Genomic DNA, 18,755 nt, shown 5'->3' on the forward strand with positions numbered 1-18,755 from the left:
TGGAAGTATGCTTGGGGTCATTGTCCATTTGGAAGACCCATTTGCGACCAAGCTTTAATTAACTTCCTCACTGATGTCTTGAGATGTTGCTTCAATATATCCACATAATTTTCCTTGCTAATGATGCCCATCTGTTTTGTGAAGTGCATCAGTCCCTCCTGTATAGCAAAGCACCCCCACAGCATGATGCTGCCACCCCCGCTCGGCTTGCAAGCCTCCCCCTTTTTCCTCCAAACATAATGATGGTCATTATGGCCAAACAGTTATATTTTTGATTCATCAGAACAGAGGGCATTTCTCCAAAAAGTACAATCTTTGTCCCCATGTGCAGTTGCAAACCGAAGTCTGGCTTTTTTAATGGCGGTTTTTGGAGCAGTGGCTTCTTCCTTGCTGAGCGGCCTTTCAGGTCATGCCGGTATAGGACTCGTTTTGCTGTGGCTATAGATACTTTTGCACTTGTTTCCTCCAGCATCTTCACAAGGTCCTTTGCTGTTGTTCTGGGATTGATTTTCACTTTTCGCACCAAAGTACGTTCATGTCTAGGAGGCAGAATGTGTCTCCTTCCTTAGCGGCATGATGGCAGCGTGGTCCCATGGTGTTTATACTTGCGTACTGTTGTTTGTACAGATGAACGTGGTACCTTCGGGCATTTGAATATTTGAATATTGCTCCCAAGGATGAACCAGACTTGTGGAGGTCTACAATTTGTTTTCTGATGTCTTGGCTGATTTCTTTTGATTTTCCCATGATTTCAAGCAAAGAGGCACTGAGTTTGAAGGTAGGCCTTGAAATACATCCACAGGTACACCCCCAATTGACTCAAATGATGTCAATTAGCCTATCGGAAGCTTCTAAAGCCATGACATAATTTTATGGAATTTTCCAAGCTGTTTAAAGGCACAGTCAACTTAGTGTATGTAAACTTCTGACCCACTGGAATTGTGATACAGTGATTTATAAGTGAAATAATCTGTCTGTAAACAATTGTTGAAAACATGACTTGTGTCATGCACAAAGTAGATGTCCTAACCGACTTTCCACACATTTCTTGTTTACAAATTATAGTTTTGGGATGGTTGAAAAACAAGTTTTAATGACTCCAACCTATGTGTATGTAAACTTCCAATTTCAACTGTATATATCATATAACCACCCTTTTTTCCCAGTGAGCATTGCTTATACTCACTTCTTAATCCCCATTGATGCATATCAAAGTAGTGTAGGTATATGACTTTATGACTTATCAATTATGTAGTACAATCTATGTAGTACCATCATGCACAAATTAACCTACACAATCACAAAGTACGTGAAATAAAGTCACATGCGCACAGCACACATAGCCTAGTTTCAGCGGAATATCATCTGCAGGCAGCAAGACCAATTGGTTTTGGCATGGAGCTCACAGAAGAATGTCATCGGTAGGGTAGATAGAAAACACTAACTAAGGCAACAATGGGTATGCAAACCATGTATTGAATGAGTTTGGTCCAAAGGCTTTTTGTGATGCACAGGTCAGTCATCGTGTACTGTTTGCATCAGGGGCGTGGGCATGAGTGGGCCTGGACACATGCCCACACACTAGTGAGCCAGGCCCACTAAATCAGATTGAGCAAAAACAAATAAAGAATACATTATTATTACAAAAATACTCCTCACTTCTCCAAAATGGTCTCCTTATTTGGTTTGAGCATTGTTGTGGACTTAGTTACAAAAACAACAAATGTATTTTTTTTTTAAAGTGTGATTGGGTGTTTAAATATGTAGGAAAACTTTTCACATAAGGAGCCTTTCCTTCACTGGGTGGGCCATTTGAGAAATCTTAGCCAAAATTTGAGTATACCCACTTCTCCAGGCACCACGACACCACTGCATAGGGCCGATGGAAAGACAGCAGTCAAACACAGTTAAAGGATAAGCAGTCCGTTCCTTCGGACATAATAAGCCAGTAGGTCCCTATAATAAGAATACAAAACACAACCATTAGGCTAAGCATTTCCCAATCAAAATTGACCAATTGATCTAAATTATTACTTCCCATTACAACAAAACATTTCACATTAAGCACAAAGTAACTAGGGACCTAAAGTTTAAATGCAACAATGTTTCACACATGTTATTTTCAAAGAGATGGCTAGCTCCAATAACAAACACAGTTCCACTCAACAGATGACAATAATTTGAAAATTAACTTCTTTTTGAAAGTTATTCTTGAAAAGGGAGAAGCTAACAAATGACAAACAACATCCTCTTCAATAACACCTGCTGCAGCCACTGCAAACTAGCCTATAACAAAAGATGGCTTACTCGTCTGTGGGAAACCTACAGCTTGCAATTGCACAGTGACCTGTTGGCCTTTGAGAAGGCAGAAGTTTCCATTTGTCTTTGTAAAAACGGTCCCACCCTTCAGAAGTCACAATGTGATTGGTTTATTCCCTCACAAAGTTTGCCCTAATACAGTTAAATGGCAGATGCCTTCTATCTCGCTTCTGATGGCCTTGCCAATCAATGGCTTCTTCTTCGATGCGGGTTAACGATGGGCATCCAATGTTAATGGTGCATTACCGCCACCAGCTGGACGTGGTATTGAATAAGAAACAAAAAACATTGCGGGAAAGGGGGAAAATGACACCATACAAAATTCAAAATTAAACACATCAACTGACAAAACCCATCACACTTCTTCAATCACAGTCCACTCCAAAATACATCCCTACACAGGCTCATGGGCCTGTGATGGCAGAAGACTCACCGACAGGATTTCTTGCACAGCCTCAGCTCTGAAATGACAAAAGACCCCAAAAACGTAAAGAGTCCACCTTTTTAACATGTAGTATTTCACTATCCCTTGTTTGATGAAAACCCCTTACTGCTCATGGTGATGACTACTACAATTGTTTCTTCCTCGCTACTCATTCCTTCCAATCTTCGCACCGCCTCAAAAAAGGAGACACTCTGGACACTCCTTACCCTTGCCACCTCACTCTCCTTCACCCTAACGGAGCATTCCAGGAACTCAGGTGAATGTTCACCTCCACAGTTGCAGCATTTCACTTCATCTGGCATACAATACTCTTCCCTTCTGCACACACACTTGAGATTTATGACACTGAAGGGGATTGTGCACAAAAAACAAAAAAATCTTACAGGACATGAATCCTAACTCTATATGAGAAGGGAGAGACTCTTCAAAGAGCAGTAGCATGGATGAAGTGAATTTATTTACCATACAGGTCAGTTGACGTGCACCAACCACTCCATCAATGTCTTCAGTAATATACTCTGCCTTTATTTCTTACGCAACCCCAGAAATAACCCCCTTGATAGGTGCCCGGCCACGAAAATCCATACAAGAAACATTCCATCTTTTTGAGACTTCTTCTGAAGTCTCTCACCGACACCACACTTTCCTCCAACACATTTCAGATTTTCCTTGGAATGTTTCCCAAGTAGCATTGATCCAAAACCTTCACTCCGACTAAAAACATGTCTAGTGGTTTCCTATTTTTCCACTACAGCTTTACTTCTCGTTTCTCTTTTTCTTCGCCAATGTAACCCACTCATTCCTACTTTCTGTACTATTAGCTTCACCCGACTCACTAGCAATTTCAAACAAAACTTAAGTTTCTGCCATCTCCTCCCCGTCACACCCATCCTTGATCGGCTTTTCTTCCCACCCTCTTTCCTAGCCAATGGCTGATTTAGCTAGATAGAATTTTCTCCCCAGAGACCACCAAAGAAAAATCCTGATTGGATATTTTTGCCTCGCTTCCGTGTTAACCATTTCCTTTCCAATAAAAACTGAAGAGATTAAATCAGAACATCATTGAAAATAATAGTAGAATTGGAGTTATTCATATTTATTTTTAAAAGGCCCTCATTGTTTCCCACTGGGTTTGAGTTAGTAATAATAATAATAATAATAATAATAATCTCCCTCAGCATGCCTTTTTTCACCATTCTGAATGTCTTTTCCATATGTTTTTTTCTGAAATATGAACACAGAAATACTGGACATTTTGAACTCTTATTACTGTGTCGATTTGACAAAAATTCAATCATGGTATTAAATTGGACTCCGCCATTTTTCGGGTCTTGGTCTTGACTCGGTCTAGGGACCCCTTGTCCCCCTCCCAGACTTGGTTTTGACTCCCCCCCCTCTGGTCTTGAATCTGTCTCACTTCAGGTGAATCGAACATAACACTGCTGATATCTTTCCGGCAGATAAGATCTAAACCAGGCAAGAACTTGTCCATTTAGACCAATTAGGCTTTCCAATCTCTCCAAAAGAACTTGGTGATCGATGGTGTCAAAGGCGGCAATAAGGTCTAGGAGCTCGAGGACAGATACAGAGCCTTGGTCTGATGCCATTTAAAGGTAATTTACCATCTTCACGAGTGCCGTCTCAGTACTATGATGGGGTCTAAAACCAGGCTGGAGCGTTTCGTATACATTATTTGTCGTCCTTAACGTAGGAGACACTGCTAGCTAGCCAACAGCTAGCCAACGTCTACTGAATAGAACTTCCGCACTCAACAACCCGGTCGCATTCCGCTTCGCTCCACAGGTAGTATCACATTTTCATTTCATTTCATTACAGCACAACGGTTTGATTTGTTTGATCGTAGCTAGCTACATAGCTAGCTACACAGCCGTCTGTGTATCAAAGATAATTGTGTAGTCTAGAGCGATTTTCTAGGTTAGCTAGCCAGCTATTGTCGTTCTTTTAACGCAACGTAACGTAATCAACACGGCTAGCTAGCCAGCTAGCCCCCGAATAGCAGCACTGTAGAAACTATTACACTCAACGGAACGACTTGATTAGTGTAGTGTCAACAACGCAGCCACTGCCAGCTAGCCTACAAAGTCAACAACGCAGCCACTGCCAGCTAGCCTACTTCAGCAGTACTGTATCATTTTAATCATTTTAGTCAATAAGATTCTTGCTACGTAAGCTTAACTTTCTGAACATTCGAGACGTGTAGTCCACTTGTCATTCCAATCTCCTTGCATTAGCGTAGCCTCTTCTGTAGCCTGTCAACTATGTGTCTGTCTATCCCTGTTATCTCCTCTCTGCACAGACCATACAAACGCTCCACACCGCGTGGCCGCGGCCACCCTAATCTGGTGGTCCCAGCGCGCACGACCCACGTGGAGTTCCAGGTCTCCGGTAGCCTCTGGAACTGCCGATCTGCGGCCAACAAGGCAGAGTTCATCTCAGCCTATGCCTCCCTCCAGTCCCTCGACTTCTTGGCACTGACGGAAACATGGATCACCACAGATAACACTGCTACTCCTACTGCTCTCTCTTCGTCCGCCCACGTGTTCTCGCACACCCCGAGAGCTTCTGGTCAGCGGGGTGGTGGCACCGGGATCCTCATCTCTCCCAAGTGGTCATTCTCTCTTTCTCCCTTTACCCATCTGTCTATCGCCTCCTTTGAATTTCATGCTGTCACAGTTACCAGCCCTTTCAAGCTTAACATCCTTATCATTTATCGCCCTCCAGGTCCCCTCGGAGAGTTCATCAATGAGCTGTCTTGATAAGCTCCTTTCCTGAGGATGGCTCACCTCTCACAGTTCTGGGCGACTTTAACCTCCCCACGTCTACCTTTGACTCATTCCTCTCTGCCTCCTTCTTTCCACTCCTTTCCTCTTTTGACCTCACCCTCTCACCTTCCCCCCTACTCACAAGGCAGGCAATACGCTCGACCTCATCTTTACTAGATGCTGTTCTTCCACTAACCTCATTGCAACTCCCCTCCAAGTCTCCGACCACTACCTTGTATCCTTTTCCCTCTCGCTCTCATCCAACACTTCCCACACTGCCCCTACTCGGATGGTATCGCGCCGTCCCAACCTTCGCTCTCTCTCCCCCGCTACTCTCTCCTTTTCCATCCTATCATCTCTTCCCTCTGCTCAAACCTTCTCCAACCTATCTCCTGATTCTGCCTCCTCAACCCTCCTCTCCTCCCTTTCTGCATCCTTTGACTCTCTATGTCCCCTATCTTCCAGGCCGGCTCGGTCCTCCCCTCCCGCTCCGTGGCTCGAGCTCACAGAACAGGGCTCCGGGCAGCCGAGCGGAAATGGAGGAAAACTCGCCTCCCTGCGGACCTGGCATCCTTTCGCTCCCTCCTCTCTACATTTTCCTCCTCTGTCTCTGCTGCTAAAGCCACTTTCTACCACTCTAAATTCCAAGCATCTGCCTCTAACCCTAGGAAGCTCTTTGCCACCTTCTCCTCCCTCCTGAATCCTCCTCCCCCCCCCCTCCTCCCTCTCTGCAGATGACTTCGTCAATCATTTTGAAAAGAAGGTCGACGACATCCGATCCTCGTTTGCTAAGTCAAACGACACCGCTGGTTCTGCTCACACTGCCCTACCCTGTGCTCTGACCTCTTTCTCCCCTCTCTCTCCAGATGAAATCTCGCGTCTTGTGACGGCCGGCCGCCCAACAACCTGCCCGCTCGACCCTATCCCCTCCTCTCTTCTCCAGACCATTTCCGGAGACCTTCTCCCTTACCTCACCTCGCTCATCAACTCATCCCTGACCGCTGGCTACGTCCCTTCCGTCTTCAAGAGAGCGAGAGTTGCACCCCTTCTGAAAAAACCTACACTCGATCCCTCCGATGTCAACAACTACAGACCAGTATCCCTTCTTTCTTTTCTCTCCAAAACTCTTGAACGTGCCGTCCTTGGCCAGCTCTCCCGCTATCTCTCTCAGAATGACCTTCTTGATCCAAATCAGTCAGGTTTCAAGACTAGTCATTCAACTGAGACTGCTCTTCTCTGTATCACGGAGGCGCTCCGCACTGCTAAAGCTAACTCTCTCTCCTCTACTCTCATCCTTCTAGACCTATCGGCTGCCTTCGATACTGTGAACCATCAGATCCTCCTCTCCACCCTCTCCGAGTTGGGCATCTCCGGCGCGGCCCACGCTTGGATTGCGTCCTACCTGACAGGTCGCTCTTACCAGGTGGCTTGGCGAGAATCTGCCTCCTCACCACGCGCTCTCACCACTGGTGTCCCCCAGGGCTCTGTTCTAGGCCCTCTCCTATTCTCGCTATACACCAAGTCACTTGGCTCTGTCATAACCTCACATGGTCTCTCCTATCATTGCTATGCAGACGACACACAATGAATCTTCTCCTTTCCCCCTTCTGATGACCAGGTGGCGAATCGCATCTCTGCATGTCTGGCAGACATATCAGTGTGGATGACGGATCACCACCTCAAGCTGAACCTCGGCAAGACGGAGCTGCTCTTCCTCCCGGGGAAGGACTGCCCGTTCCATGATCTCGCCATCACGGTTGACAACTCCATTGTGTCCTCCTCCCAGAGCGCTAAGAACCTTGGCGTGATCCTGGACAACACCCTGTCGTTCTCAACTAACATCAAGGCGGTGGCCCGTTCCTGTAGGTTCATGCTCTACAACATCCGCAGAGTACGACCCTGCCTCACACAGGAAGCGGCGCAGGTCCTAATCCAGGCACTTGTCATCTCCCGTCTGGATTACTGCAACTCGCTGTTGGCTGGGCTCCCTGCCTGTGCCATTAAACCCCTACAACTCATCCAGAACGCCGCAGCCCGTCTGGTGTTCAACCTTCCCAAGTTCTCTCACGTCACCCCGCTCCTCCGCTCTCTCCACTGGCTTCCAGTTGAAGCTCGCATCCGCTACAAGACCATGGTGCTTGCCTACGGAGCTGTGAGGGGAAGGGCACCTCAGTACCTCCAGGCTCTGATCAGGCCCTACACCCAAACAAGGGCACTGCGTTCATCCACCTCTGGCCTGCTCGCCTCCCTACCACTGAGGAAGTACAGTTCCCGATCAGCCCAGTCAAAACTGTTCGCTGCTCTGGCTCCCCAATGGTGGAACACACTCCCTCACGACGCCAGGACAGCGGAGTCAATCACCACCTTCCGGAGACACCTGAAACCCCACCTCTTTAAGGAATACCTAGGATAGGATAAAGTAATCCTTCTCACCCCCCCCCCCACCTTAAAAGATTTAGATGCACTATTGTAAAGTGGCTGTTCCACTGGATGTCATAAGGTGAATGCACCAATTTGTAAGTCGCTCTGGATAAGAGCGTCTGCTAAATGACTTAAATGTAAATGTAATGTAAATGTCTTCAGGAAGGCAGTGAGTTGCTGCTTAACAGCTTTTTCAAAAATGTTTTAGAAAAATGGGAGATTCGATATTGGCCAATCTTTTTGCTTTTTTATCCCAGGTCAGGTTTTGGATTTTTACAGGAGAGGCTTTATTACTGCCACTTTTAGTGAGTTTGGTACAGATCCGGAGTATAGGGAGCCAATTATTATGTTCAACATAGGAGGGCCATGCACAGGAAGTAGCTCTTTCAGTAGTTTCATTAGAATAGGGTCCAGTAGGCAGCTGGAAGGTTTAGAGGTCATTTCTATTTTTGTGAATGTGTCGAGAGATACAGGATTAAAAAACTTGAGGGACACCATTGATCTTAGGTCCTGGCAGTTCTGTGCAGACTCAGGACAACAGAGTTTTGGAGAAATATGCAGATTCAAAGAGGAGTCCGTAATTTGCTATCAAAAATGTTCATGAATTCATCACTGCTGAAGTGAAGGCCATCCTCTCTTGGGAATGCTACTTTTTAGTTAGCTACGCGACAGTAAAAAAAAAGTTGGATGGTACTGTCTTTCCAAGCTACTCCGAAAACTTCCAGTTTGGTGGAGCGTCATTTCCGTTTCAATTTTCTGGAAGCTTGCTTTAGGGCTCGGATATTTTCTGTATATCAGGGAGCTAATTTCTTCTGACAAATGTTTTTTGTTTTTAGAGGTGTGACTGCATCTAGGGTATTACACAAGGTTAAATTTAGATCCTTGGTTAAGTGGTTAACAGATTTTTGTACTCCAACGTCCTTTGGTGGGTGGTAGGAGTCTGGAAGGGACCGTTACAGTGTCTTGAATTTAAAAAGTTGGGCCTTGTGGCAAGTGTGTGCAGACAGAATAAATATGTTGTGGAAGAGTCAGTGGATACACAGTGCTGCAATTGTGGTGGAAACCACGTTCCCGAGTTCCAGGAATGCCCCGTATTGGTGAAGGAGGTCGAAGTAGCAAGAATCTGGGCTCCAATACAGTCTCCTATACAGAGGCAGGCAAATGGCAGAAGGAGCAAGTGCAAATGAGTAAGAAATGGCAATGGATGCCCCACAGCCTGCAGAAAGTGTTGTTCATCAGTTGAGGGATCCTGAAGTGCTGAAAGTTTAGAAGGTTTATTTTGTTGTGTTTATTGTGCAGGTGATACATTGTACAAGTAAAACTAGCAAGAAATCGAAGAAATTTGACATAATTGTGAATGCAACAAAAAGGCTTTTGGATTTCCAGGACTTTATGGCTGAAACAATGCATTATGTTTTATTTTTTCCCCCTGTGTTTTCTGCGTTAAAGTTCCCCAGTTTTCATCCCACGCAGTAGGTGGCGGCATGCACCTCTAAAAACTATAGAAGAAGAATCATCACAACAATCACAACAACAACAACAACAACAAGTCAAAACTGTTTGCTGCTCTGGCCCCCCAATGGTGGAACAAACCCCCTCACGACGCCAGGACAGCGGAGTCAATCACCACCTTCCGGAGACACCTGAAACCCCACCTCTTTAAGGAATACCTAGGATAGGATAAGTAATCCCCCCCTAAAATATTTAGATGCACTATTGTAAAGTGGCTGTTCCACTGGATGTCATAAGGTGAATGCACCAATTTGTAAGTCGCTCTGGATAAGAGCGTCTGCTAAATTACTTAAATGTAAATGTAATGTAAATGTAAACAACACCTCGAAAATTGTGGCGCTCTGCACGAGGACTGACCTCGTAAATGCCTACTTAGACAACACACATCAGGTGCAGTTATAGGGAAAACGGCTATTTAACGTACACGTGATTCATTTAGTACATGTTTTAAACACAACGGTGTGATAAAATCACCCCCAAAAAATATACATTTAGTTTTGTGAATTTTAGATTTTGGTCAGGCGCGTTGGCGGCCATCTCACATATATTGGGGTCTTAACAGACGTAGGCGCTGTTTTGTTATGTACAGCAATTCAAATCGATTGTTTATCTAACGTTTGTTTACAATTTTACTAGCTAGCCATCATATGGCTTCCACTTTACTATCACCGATGGTAGATTATTACAATGATGAAGAAGAACTTGATAGTGTGGACGAGGACGATGATCGAAGCTTCAGGGGAATAGACTCGGAAGAAGGTAACGTTAGCTAAACTTGCTAGGTTCACTGACGCGTTAGTTAGCTTTAGCTGGCGAACGCGTTACACATGTTTTATTTTCTAAGGAACATTAATTCACGTTAGATTTTTAAAAATATTATATTAACTTTTTAATATTTTTATAAACTCATTCCCATTGAACTGTAAAGGCAGTACGTTTGAGCTGACAATAGCGTGAGCAACGATGTAACGATAGCGACAGTACCGTAGTTAACTAACTAGCTAACCACACATTATGGAATATAGCTTTATTTGTACAATTTTACAAGGCTTTTGATACAGTTGAACATTTTCTTTTTGAGACTTCGATTTTGGGGGTTTGGTCTATTTTCGAAGTGTAGTTAAGACACTTTCCAATAATAGTAACAACTATGTTAAATTATCCCAATGAACTTCACAGAGATTCGACATTAGGCGCGGAATTAAACAAGGATGCCCAGCTTTTATATTTTGGGGTCGCACAAGTTATGGCAAAATATCAATATGTATAGTTTTAGGGGTATTCAGATACAAGATAAAGAGAGAATATTCACAATTTGCTGACACTACATTTGAATAAAAAAATAACATATTGAAGTCAGGAAAGCTATTGAATGTATTAATGCCTTCTCACGTGTATCTGGTTTATCCCTGAATATTAGAACATGCGTTGAAAAAATGTGACCTTAAACTCATTATGTAACTCATTATGTAATATCCTTGTAAAAGATGTGATCATATATCTTCGTATTAAAGTTAGCAACGATCAGAAAGAAAGGGACAACTTAAATGTATCTCATATTGTAGAGAGATACCATCTACTGTATGCTGCTCTGTACCATCACTCATTCATATATCCTTATGTACATATTCTTTATCCCCTTACACTGTGTATAAGACAGTAGTTTTGGAATTGTTAGTTAGATTACTTGTTGGTTATCACTGCATTGTCGGAACTAGAAGCACAAGCATTTCGCTACACTCGCATTAACATCTGCTAACCATGTGTTTAGAGAGAACCATGTGTTTAGAGAGAATTGTAACGAGATTTAACTGCTGGTTATTAAGATAGCTTTCTTTATCTGGACGTGTACTTTTGTCAATCTGAAGGTCTGTCAAGGTTGGTGTTTACCTCCCTTGCCTTGGATGTTCCTCTAACTAAAATGGCTGATACTAAATTATTTTACTTCATATGGTGGACTAAACCTCATTATTTAAGAAAAGCGGTAATATGTAGAACCCAAAGTGAGGGAGGGTTGAATGCTCTGGATTTTAAAACCTATAATATAAGTTTAAATGGATACAAAACTATTTAAGAAATAAGGATTGCATTTGGAATATAGTCCCAAATGTAATATTCCAACAGATTGGTGGTCTAGAATTCTTGCTCAATTGCAACTGTGATGTGGGTTAGATCTCTATTAAGTTTGCTAACTTTCATAAACAAGTACTTCTAACTTGGAACCTCATGTACAAACACAATTTTCCCCCACATATATATACAATCTGGAATAATAGACATAAGATACAAAAACAAGTCTTTGTTTTTCCATAACTGGTTTGACAACAGCATTATCTGGGTTAAACAATGATTGAATAATGATGGACAACTATATGATTATCCAGAATTCATGAGAACACACAAATCTAGAGGAGTTTCAAATGGTTGTTAGAGCTGTCCCTAAAGGTGCTATTCTTCTTTTATGAGAATATAACAGTACTCCAAGTGCTACTGTTGAGGATTTTGTAGCCTCTGTACGACTAGAATGAATTGACATTTTAAACTATAAATGTAATAACGTGTATAAAAGATAACTGTCAAGATGTTACTATTCCCTCTGCTAGAATATACTAGAATGCAACCCTAGGACAAGTGAACTTGAACAAAGTCTTGTTGTTGTCTGGGAAATACTGTATCTAAAAAGGTGAAAGAAATATCATACAAACTAATTCAAAGAATCTACCCTGTAAAAACCTTTATTATACAGTTTCAAAATAACTATTGATAACGTGTATTTTGTGGTTGTAGCCCAGAGACTCTTGACCATTTATTTTGGGATTGTTCTTATGTCAGAAGATTTTGGGTTGAGTTAAAATATTTTATTTTAAAAGAAACTAGCTACTATTAATGTTCATTTGAAAGACTCTTATATTGTTTTAATTTGATCCAAATGATATGGACCCTGATTTTAACTTTAATTGGTAATTTGTTTATTTTTCATGGCAGACAATTTATCCATGAAATGAAGTGGGTGGAGAACAAACCCCTCTACACATTTGTCTAAGAAAATTTCAAAATTACATTTAAATTCTATCAGTAAGTGTAAAAACCAAAAAGCAATTGGTATCATAAACCTTTTTGACAAATTGAAAATGTATCACTGTCACATCCTGGCCATAGAGGCTTTTATTCTCTATCATGGTTAGGGTGGGCATTTTAGTTTCTTTATTTTGATGTTGGTGTGGTTCCCAATCAGAGGCAGCTGTCTATCGTTGTCTCTGATTGGGGATCAAATAGGAGTTGTCCTTTTTCGTTTGGGTTTTGTGGGTAGTTATTTTCTGTTTAGTGTCTGCACCTGACAGGACTGTTTCTGTTTTCACTCTGTTATTTTGAGTATTAAATTTATCATGGACACTTACTATGCTGCGCTTTGGTTCGTGCCTTCTGACAAGCGACATGACAATCTCGATATGTAACACTGTTAGGTTTGTATATTTGTTTGTATATTTTTGTTTGTATATTTCTGTGATTGTGTTTTGTTACTTAATAGAAAAAAATACAAAACAAAAAAAGATGACTGGCCAGTTTAATCAACAACAACACAGTAGCTCTTTTCAGTGAGTTGGCTCAGCTCACCAAAAAGAGCCGGCTCCCTAACGGCTCTTTAAAAAAATATACGTTTTGTATTTTTTTCAAGTCAGAACAGTTTGCGATAGTTTGACTATAATTGATGTTAAAACAATTCTAATTAAATTATTAAATGAAATTATATTCTACCTTCAATCTATTTAAAAATGCATTGGTTTATGAAAAAGAATGCTACTAAACATTTGCATTTAAAGTATAACTTTTAATGTATATAAAAAGTGCATAAAAATCTAACCATTCAAAACAAATACAATCTGAACAACATAATAGAATATTGCACCATATTAAAGAGAAATTAATAAATGTGCATAACTGCAGCAACCCACTTAAAAGCCGTGGGTAGACAGAGGCTTTGTTCTTCCACCAGCTCAGAGGATCTGCAGATCTTTGTAGGATGGGCTCCTCCAAATAGTATCGGACCTCCATTGTGGCATCTGCTGAGGGATTCCTTCGTGCTGCATCCCCAGTTTCTCTCTCGTCAAACAGCATCCAAACAGCAGACATTTGTGGCACTACTGCTGGTGCTTCTGCTCTGATTACTCTTCTTCCTGTTGCCCTGGTGCCTGAGCCTGCTGGGGCTGTCCCTCCCTGCTGCTGAGGTTATTATTTGAAGAGCCTTATCAATCGCTCTGGCATCACTGAAGGCTAACTTCTTAAACCTGGGGTCAAGTGCAGCGGTTTCTGATAGCACGTGATTATATTCCATTCTGTGGAACTTTCTGTCCATTGATGAAAATAGGGTGTCCATCAACTCTGTCGCATGTCCTGTGGTTACATTTGCTTCTGTCTAGTGGCTGGGTGTGATTCGCTGCAGACCCTATCACAGGAATATAATTTGAGGCTGTCACATAGCTGAAAAAAGAACAGTAACTTATTAGTTCATGTTTTGTCTACTGATACTACATTGTCATCTACTGTTCATATGCATATATAATACTGGATTAAATAATGATGTAGTAATAAGTGCTTACTGTACCTCTCCACAGTGACCTGCTCAAAGGGTTCCTGGACTCTGCACACCACCTCCCATTCCTCTTGGGTCAGAGCATCAACAGGTGCATTGACAATGGCCAGAGTAGAGATGATGGCATCCTTTGACTCAAGAAACCGCTTAAACATATAAAATGTTGAATTCCACCTTGTAGTGCAGTCTTGTTTAGGCCTCAGCTCAGCTATCCCCATCCGGCGTTGTGTAGATATTAGTTTTTCAGCACCTACTGTGCTCCTTTGGAAGTATTCCACAGCTGCTTTCACTTTGTCCACAGTGGGCTTCATCACCTTCAGAGCATCTCTTACAATCAGGTTGATTGTGTGGGCAAGAGATGGATGGTGGGTCCATTTGAACATTTATGGCTTTGGTTATGTTAGCTGCATTGTCGCTAACACAACAGACTACTTTTCCATCTACTTGCCATTCTCTGGCCACTCAACAGTTCCTCTGCCAAGTTCTCTGAGGTGTCTGTCGCTGAACACAAAGCAGACCAGAAGACAGCTAGACATCGAAAAATCTTCATTGAAGTGACATGTAACCAACATGTAAGAACTGGTTACCCTTGATGTCAGGCAAACTGCAGTAGCTTTTTGGACTCTTTCCCGCACTGAAGCCACAGTTGTGGAATAAGTGATTTTGAAAGGGTTTCCTGCTTAGAAATGATAGCAATAGTCTAAATCCAATGTACACAATTCCAAAACCTCGGTCCTCCACGATCGAAAATGGTTGGAAATCGGTGGCAATCATTTTAGCCAATGCAATATCAATTTGGCCTTGTTTTGCTACAGACTTTGGCATAAACAGGTCCATAGAAGACTGTGTTGCGGAGTAGGCCTACTTAACTGAGTGGATACATCTCCACGTGTGGAGGTGCTGGCTCCAACACTATCACTAGCAGGCTCGCTAGTTTCTCGAAGCTTCGCTAAAGCTAGCTTCACAGTTCGCATATGCCGGGGTAGGTTGTGGGTAGAACTGGCTTTATGAGATTTTGTTTTGGTAAATTCTACACCGTGCTCTAACATTGTCTACATTATTAAAATGCATCCAAATGCTACTGTGCTTCCAACTAATTTTCCAGCTGTTGTTTTTACAGCTGTCCTTCCTCTCTCTCCTCTGCTGCTAAGTGTGTGACTGAGTGAGTTGGCTTGGTCATTGGTTGACACTGTGTCTGATTTGACAGGAACAGGTGAAGTTGTTAGACTGAGCAGAGGGTCAGAACGAATGTGTGTGCGCTTGAGCATTTAGGCTTATTATTCGTTTATTTCGTATTTTGAATTAGTTAATTATATTAATTAAAATATTTTGATTATTCATATCTTCATTTGTTTATATGTGTATAAATAGATTAGACTCTTCTGATATGCGAGACGGCTCCCAACGTTCACCTACCAGAGCCGGCTCTAGATCCGACTCGTTCGCGAACGACCCATCACTACACCACAGGCTTCTGATTCGTGGTGGATCTGGCACCACGACGAGTGAACCAGAATCAGGCAGGGTTTACAGGAGACGTTGAATATGGCGATTTTCATTTTTAAACGCCATATTCTGTTTCACACGAGGAGTAATGTTAGTAGCAAGCTTGACAAGAAAGCTACCTGTCACGGGGAGGAGTTCATGTATTTTTCAATTTTCATGGTTTGCATCCAAGCCTGTTTGTAAAAGTCTTCTAACGAGTTAACGTTACAGCAAACCGTGTTCTGGTCTGGTGGTGGACAGATTGCTAAAGTTAACGTAGAAAGCGTTCATCTTGTTACCCCCATGCACTGGAGTTTCGATTCTGCCATCTGGCTCATTTAATGTTAAAAATATTAGTAGTAAAGTTAGGAACAAGTCAGGGCAGGCAGTAATTCTCAGTAACGTTAGAACATTGACATGTGACAAGAAAATGGCTTTACCACCTATGATTTAATTGATTGGCCTGTGTTTTATTTTTGTAATTATCCTTGCATGTCGATGAAGGTGGTTGGATAGTTAGATTTTGAGGTCCGGCCAAGCTCATTCAAATGTTCAGCAATGACGCTAGCCAACAATGTTAACTGACTTTGATGGATAGTTGTTTTATCAAAGGTAAGGTCATCCATTTTTAAACTGTCTAGCTAGCGTAATTTTTGTCGACTAGTAGCTATCTAGCTAACGTTCAAGTACAATCAGCTGACAAGTAACCGGCAAAACCTTTGCGCTGGCAAGCTTAGTAGCTTGGCAACCAAGTTGACTAACGAGTCAGGGTGGCTAGGTAGGTAATGTCACGCAACATAATGCAAAACACAGGTCAAGCTCACGAGATTGAATCTAAGAAACTCGCTTAATTAGCTAGCTAACCAAGTCTTCTGAGTGAGTCGTTGCTAAGCTAGTTAACGTTAGCTTGCCACATCACACCACACGCCTGGAACTTGGCTCCATCAGCTACGCAATAGCAACTGTGCTAGCAAGTCAACATGCGGCAAACGTTCGGCGCTCAAGGTAAACAGTTCGCCATTGAGAGTTAGTTGGCTGGTCAAATGAGAAACGACTAATTACTTGATTCGGTAGCTTTCTGCCGTGGTACATTTCTTTCTGCGTCGTTTCAGCGAGAAGTTGTTGATACAAACGAGCCAGGTTGTTCGCGGAATGTCTAGCGTGCTAGTTTACCACTTTGCTTGTGACCGTAGTAGCCTGCTAAGTCAGTTAGGTAGCGAACTACCTAGTTTATCTTATGACATAAACTAACTTAGCTACTACCCAAGCTATATTTGAATGTATCAGTGGGGGGGACCTTTGGTATGCGTTTATGTAAGTTTAAACAAATGGCTGGTATCCGAGTCATGGGTGACGCAAATAATGTTAACTTTACTGTGTGCATATGTTTTTATTAGTCTAACGTTACTACGATTTCCGGTCTCTTTATGGAGGACCGCATGTCCTAAAAGTATTCATATCATTGATTTGGGAATGTGATTGACCAACGTGTTCTGAAAATGTCTTGGCATGCCATATGATATTGCCTAATTTGGTACCTTAGGTTTAAGGTTATAGCTAGTATACTTTAATAACTGACATCAGGCTTTTTTGCCCTTTTTCAGACACTGAAGACGCCAGTGAAACTGACCTAGCGAAACACAACGAGGATGACTATGTGGAAATTAAAGAACAGTGAGTTTTCCCCAAAATGCATGGTTACGCTGGATAGATTAATCAGGGCTCTCCAACCCTGTTCCTGGAGCGCTAGGTCCTTCACACCAACTCTAATGTAGCGCACTTGACTCTAATAATTTGCTTGTTAATAAGCTGAATCGGGTTAGTTACAACTGGGGTAGGAGCAAAAACCTACAGGAGGGTAGCTGTACAGGAACAGGGTTGGAGAGCCCTGGAATAGATGACAACATGGACCAAATGGGATGTTCAAAATGTAGCCCGATCTTGAAGGACTAAATGTACAGATACAGTAGTTGGTTGTGATAATCATTACATTTACATTACATTTAAGTCATTTAAGTCATTTAGCAGACGCTCTTATCATGTTTGTTTTGTTGCAGGATGTACAAAGACAAGTTGGTATCATTGAAAAGGCAGTTGACGCAACTCCAAGAAGGTAATGTCACTGTTTCTAATTATCCTCACTGCAGTTATTTTATTGTTTTTGAAATGTAACTAGGCCAGTCCGTTAAGAATAAGTTCTTATTTACAATGGCGCCCTACCCCCGTCCAAACCTGGAAGACACTGGGCCGATTGGGAGTCCCATAGAGCGGCACACAATCACGTCCGGTTGTGATATTGAACCAGGGTCTGTAGTGACGCCTGTACCACTGAGATACAGTGCCTTAGACCGCTGCCTCTCTCGGGAGCCCTTTCATTTATGAATTCAACCTACTCCGTGGCCCTGTGGTTAGTGTCCGCCCTGAGATTGGGAGTTTGGGTCCTAGCTGAGTCATAACCAAGACTGTAAAAATGGGACCCGATGCATCTCGGAGATAGATTGGCGGTAAATCCCTGTGATAGACTAGTATCCTGTCCATGGGGTATATTTGTACATAAAGCTGCCTCACGCTACAGAAATAGGCTCCTGCTCCTATGAGCTGTTCTGTCTCGCGCCAGCTAAGGCATGTGCAAGGCTACTTTATTTATGAATTTGGCCTATCCTATACTCTATTAATCATCTTCACTGTAATAACAATCTATTTGATATGCAATGTCATAAATCCCTCAACATGCTGAAGTAGTAGCTTCACAGACCTTTATCATTTGACACAACTGTTACGATGACACTTCAGTGGTTGTGTTGTTCCTTGCAAAAATTGGTTGAACGTTGGACGTTACATGCTGTTTTCTCATCTCTGCAGGAACACTTCAGGAGTATCAGAAGAGAATGAAGAAGCTGGACCAGCAATATAAAGAGAGACTTCGCAATGCTGGTAAGATCACTGTGCACTGTTTTTGAACTAGATGGGTGTTGTAGTAGTTTTCCATGTGTAGTCCATATTCTTTATAATTTGATCTTGAAACTCACCCAAGGATGTGCAGGTTTTGTGACAAGTCAATGTGACATACAGGGAGTAACTGATGTTTCAGTTAACATGAGCGTTACCGTTGTTGTCTTTTTCCTACAGATCTCTTCCTCCAACTCGAGGTCAGACATGTTTGATATTATTACTTGACATTGTAATTCCATTGGATAAT

The 18,755-nt window shown here is 42.4% G+C and overlaps 1 protein-coding gene and 1 long non-coding RNA gene across 13 annotated transcripts in view; one reads left to right on the forward strand and one right to left on the reverse strand.

Moving 5' to 3' along the window:
* Positions 1 to 907: 907 nt before the first annotated feature.
* Positions 908 to 2,615, reverse strand: LOC118394270 (uncharacterized). The gene is made up of 3 exons (XR_004827709.2): positions 2,308 to 2,615; positions 1,848 to 1,956; positions 908 to 1,598 (listed from the first exon to the last, which is right to left on the reverse strand). It is a non-coding gene; the product is annotated as an uncharacterized LOC118394270 (long non-coding RNA).
* A 7,384-nt stretch (positions 2,616 to 9,999) lies between these two features.
* LOC118393539 (sin3 histone deacetylase corepressor complex component SDS3) overlaps positions 10,000 to 18,755 on the forward strand; it is a 38,083-nt gene continuing 29,327 nt past the window's right edge. For 3 of the 12 annotated variants that reach the window (XM_052461838.1, XM_052461839.1, XM_052461836.1), the window contains exons 1-5: positions 10,004 to 10,239; positions 17,161 to 17,230; positions 17,614 to 17,669; positions 18,419 to 18,490; positions 18,686 to 18,705. In XM_052461838.1, coding sequence (XP_052317798.1) covers positions 10,128 to 10,239; positions 17,161 to 17,230; positions 17,614 to 17,669; positions 18,419 to 18,490; positions 18,686 to 18,705 — 330 coding nt within the window. In that variant the 5' untranslated portion in view covers positions 10,004 to 10,127. The other 9 variants (XM_052461841.1, XM_052461840.1, XM_052461837.1 and 6 more) reach the window with 9 other exon arrangements.

The sequence above is a fragment of the Oncorhynchus keta genome, chromosome 14 (assembly GCF_023373465.1).
Source record: "Oncorhynchus keta strain PuntledgeMale-10-30-2019 chromosome 14, Oket_V2, whole genome shotgun sequence".
NCBI lineage: Eukaryota > Metazoa > Chordata > Actinopteri > Salmoniformes > Salmonidae > Oncorhynchus > Oncorhynchus keta.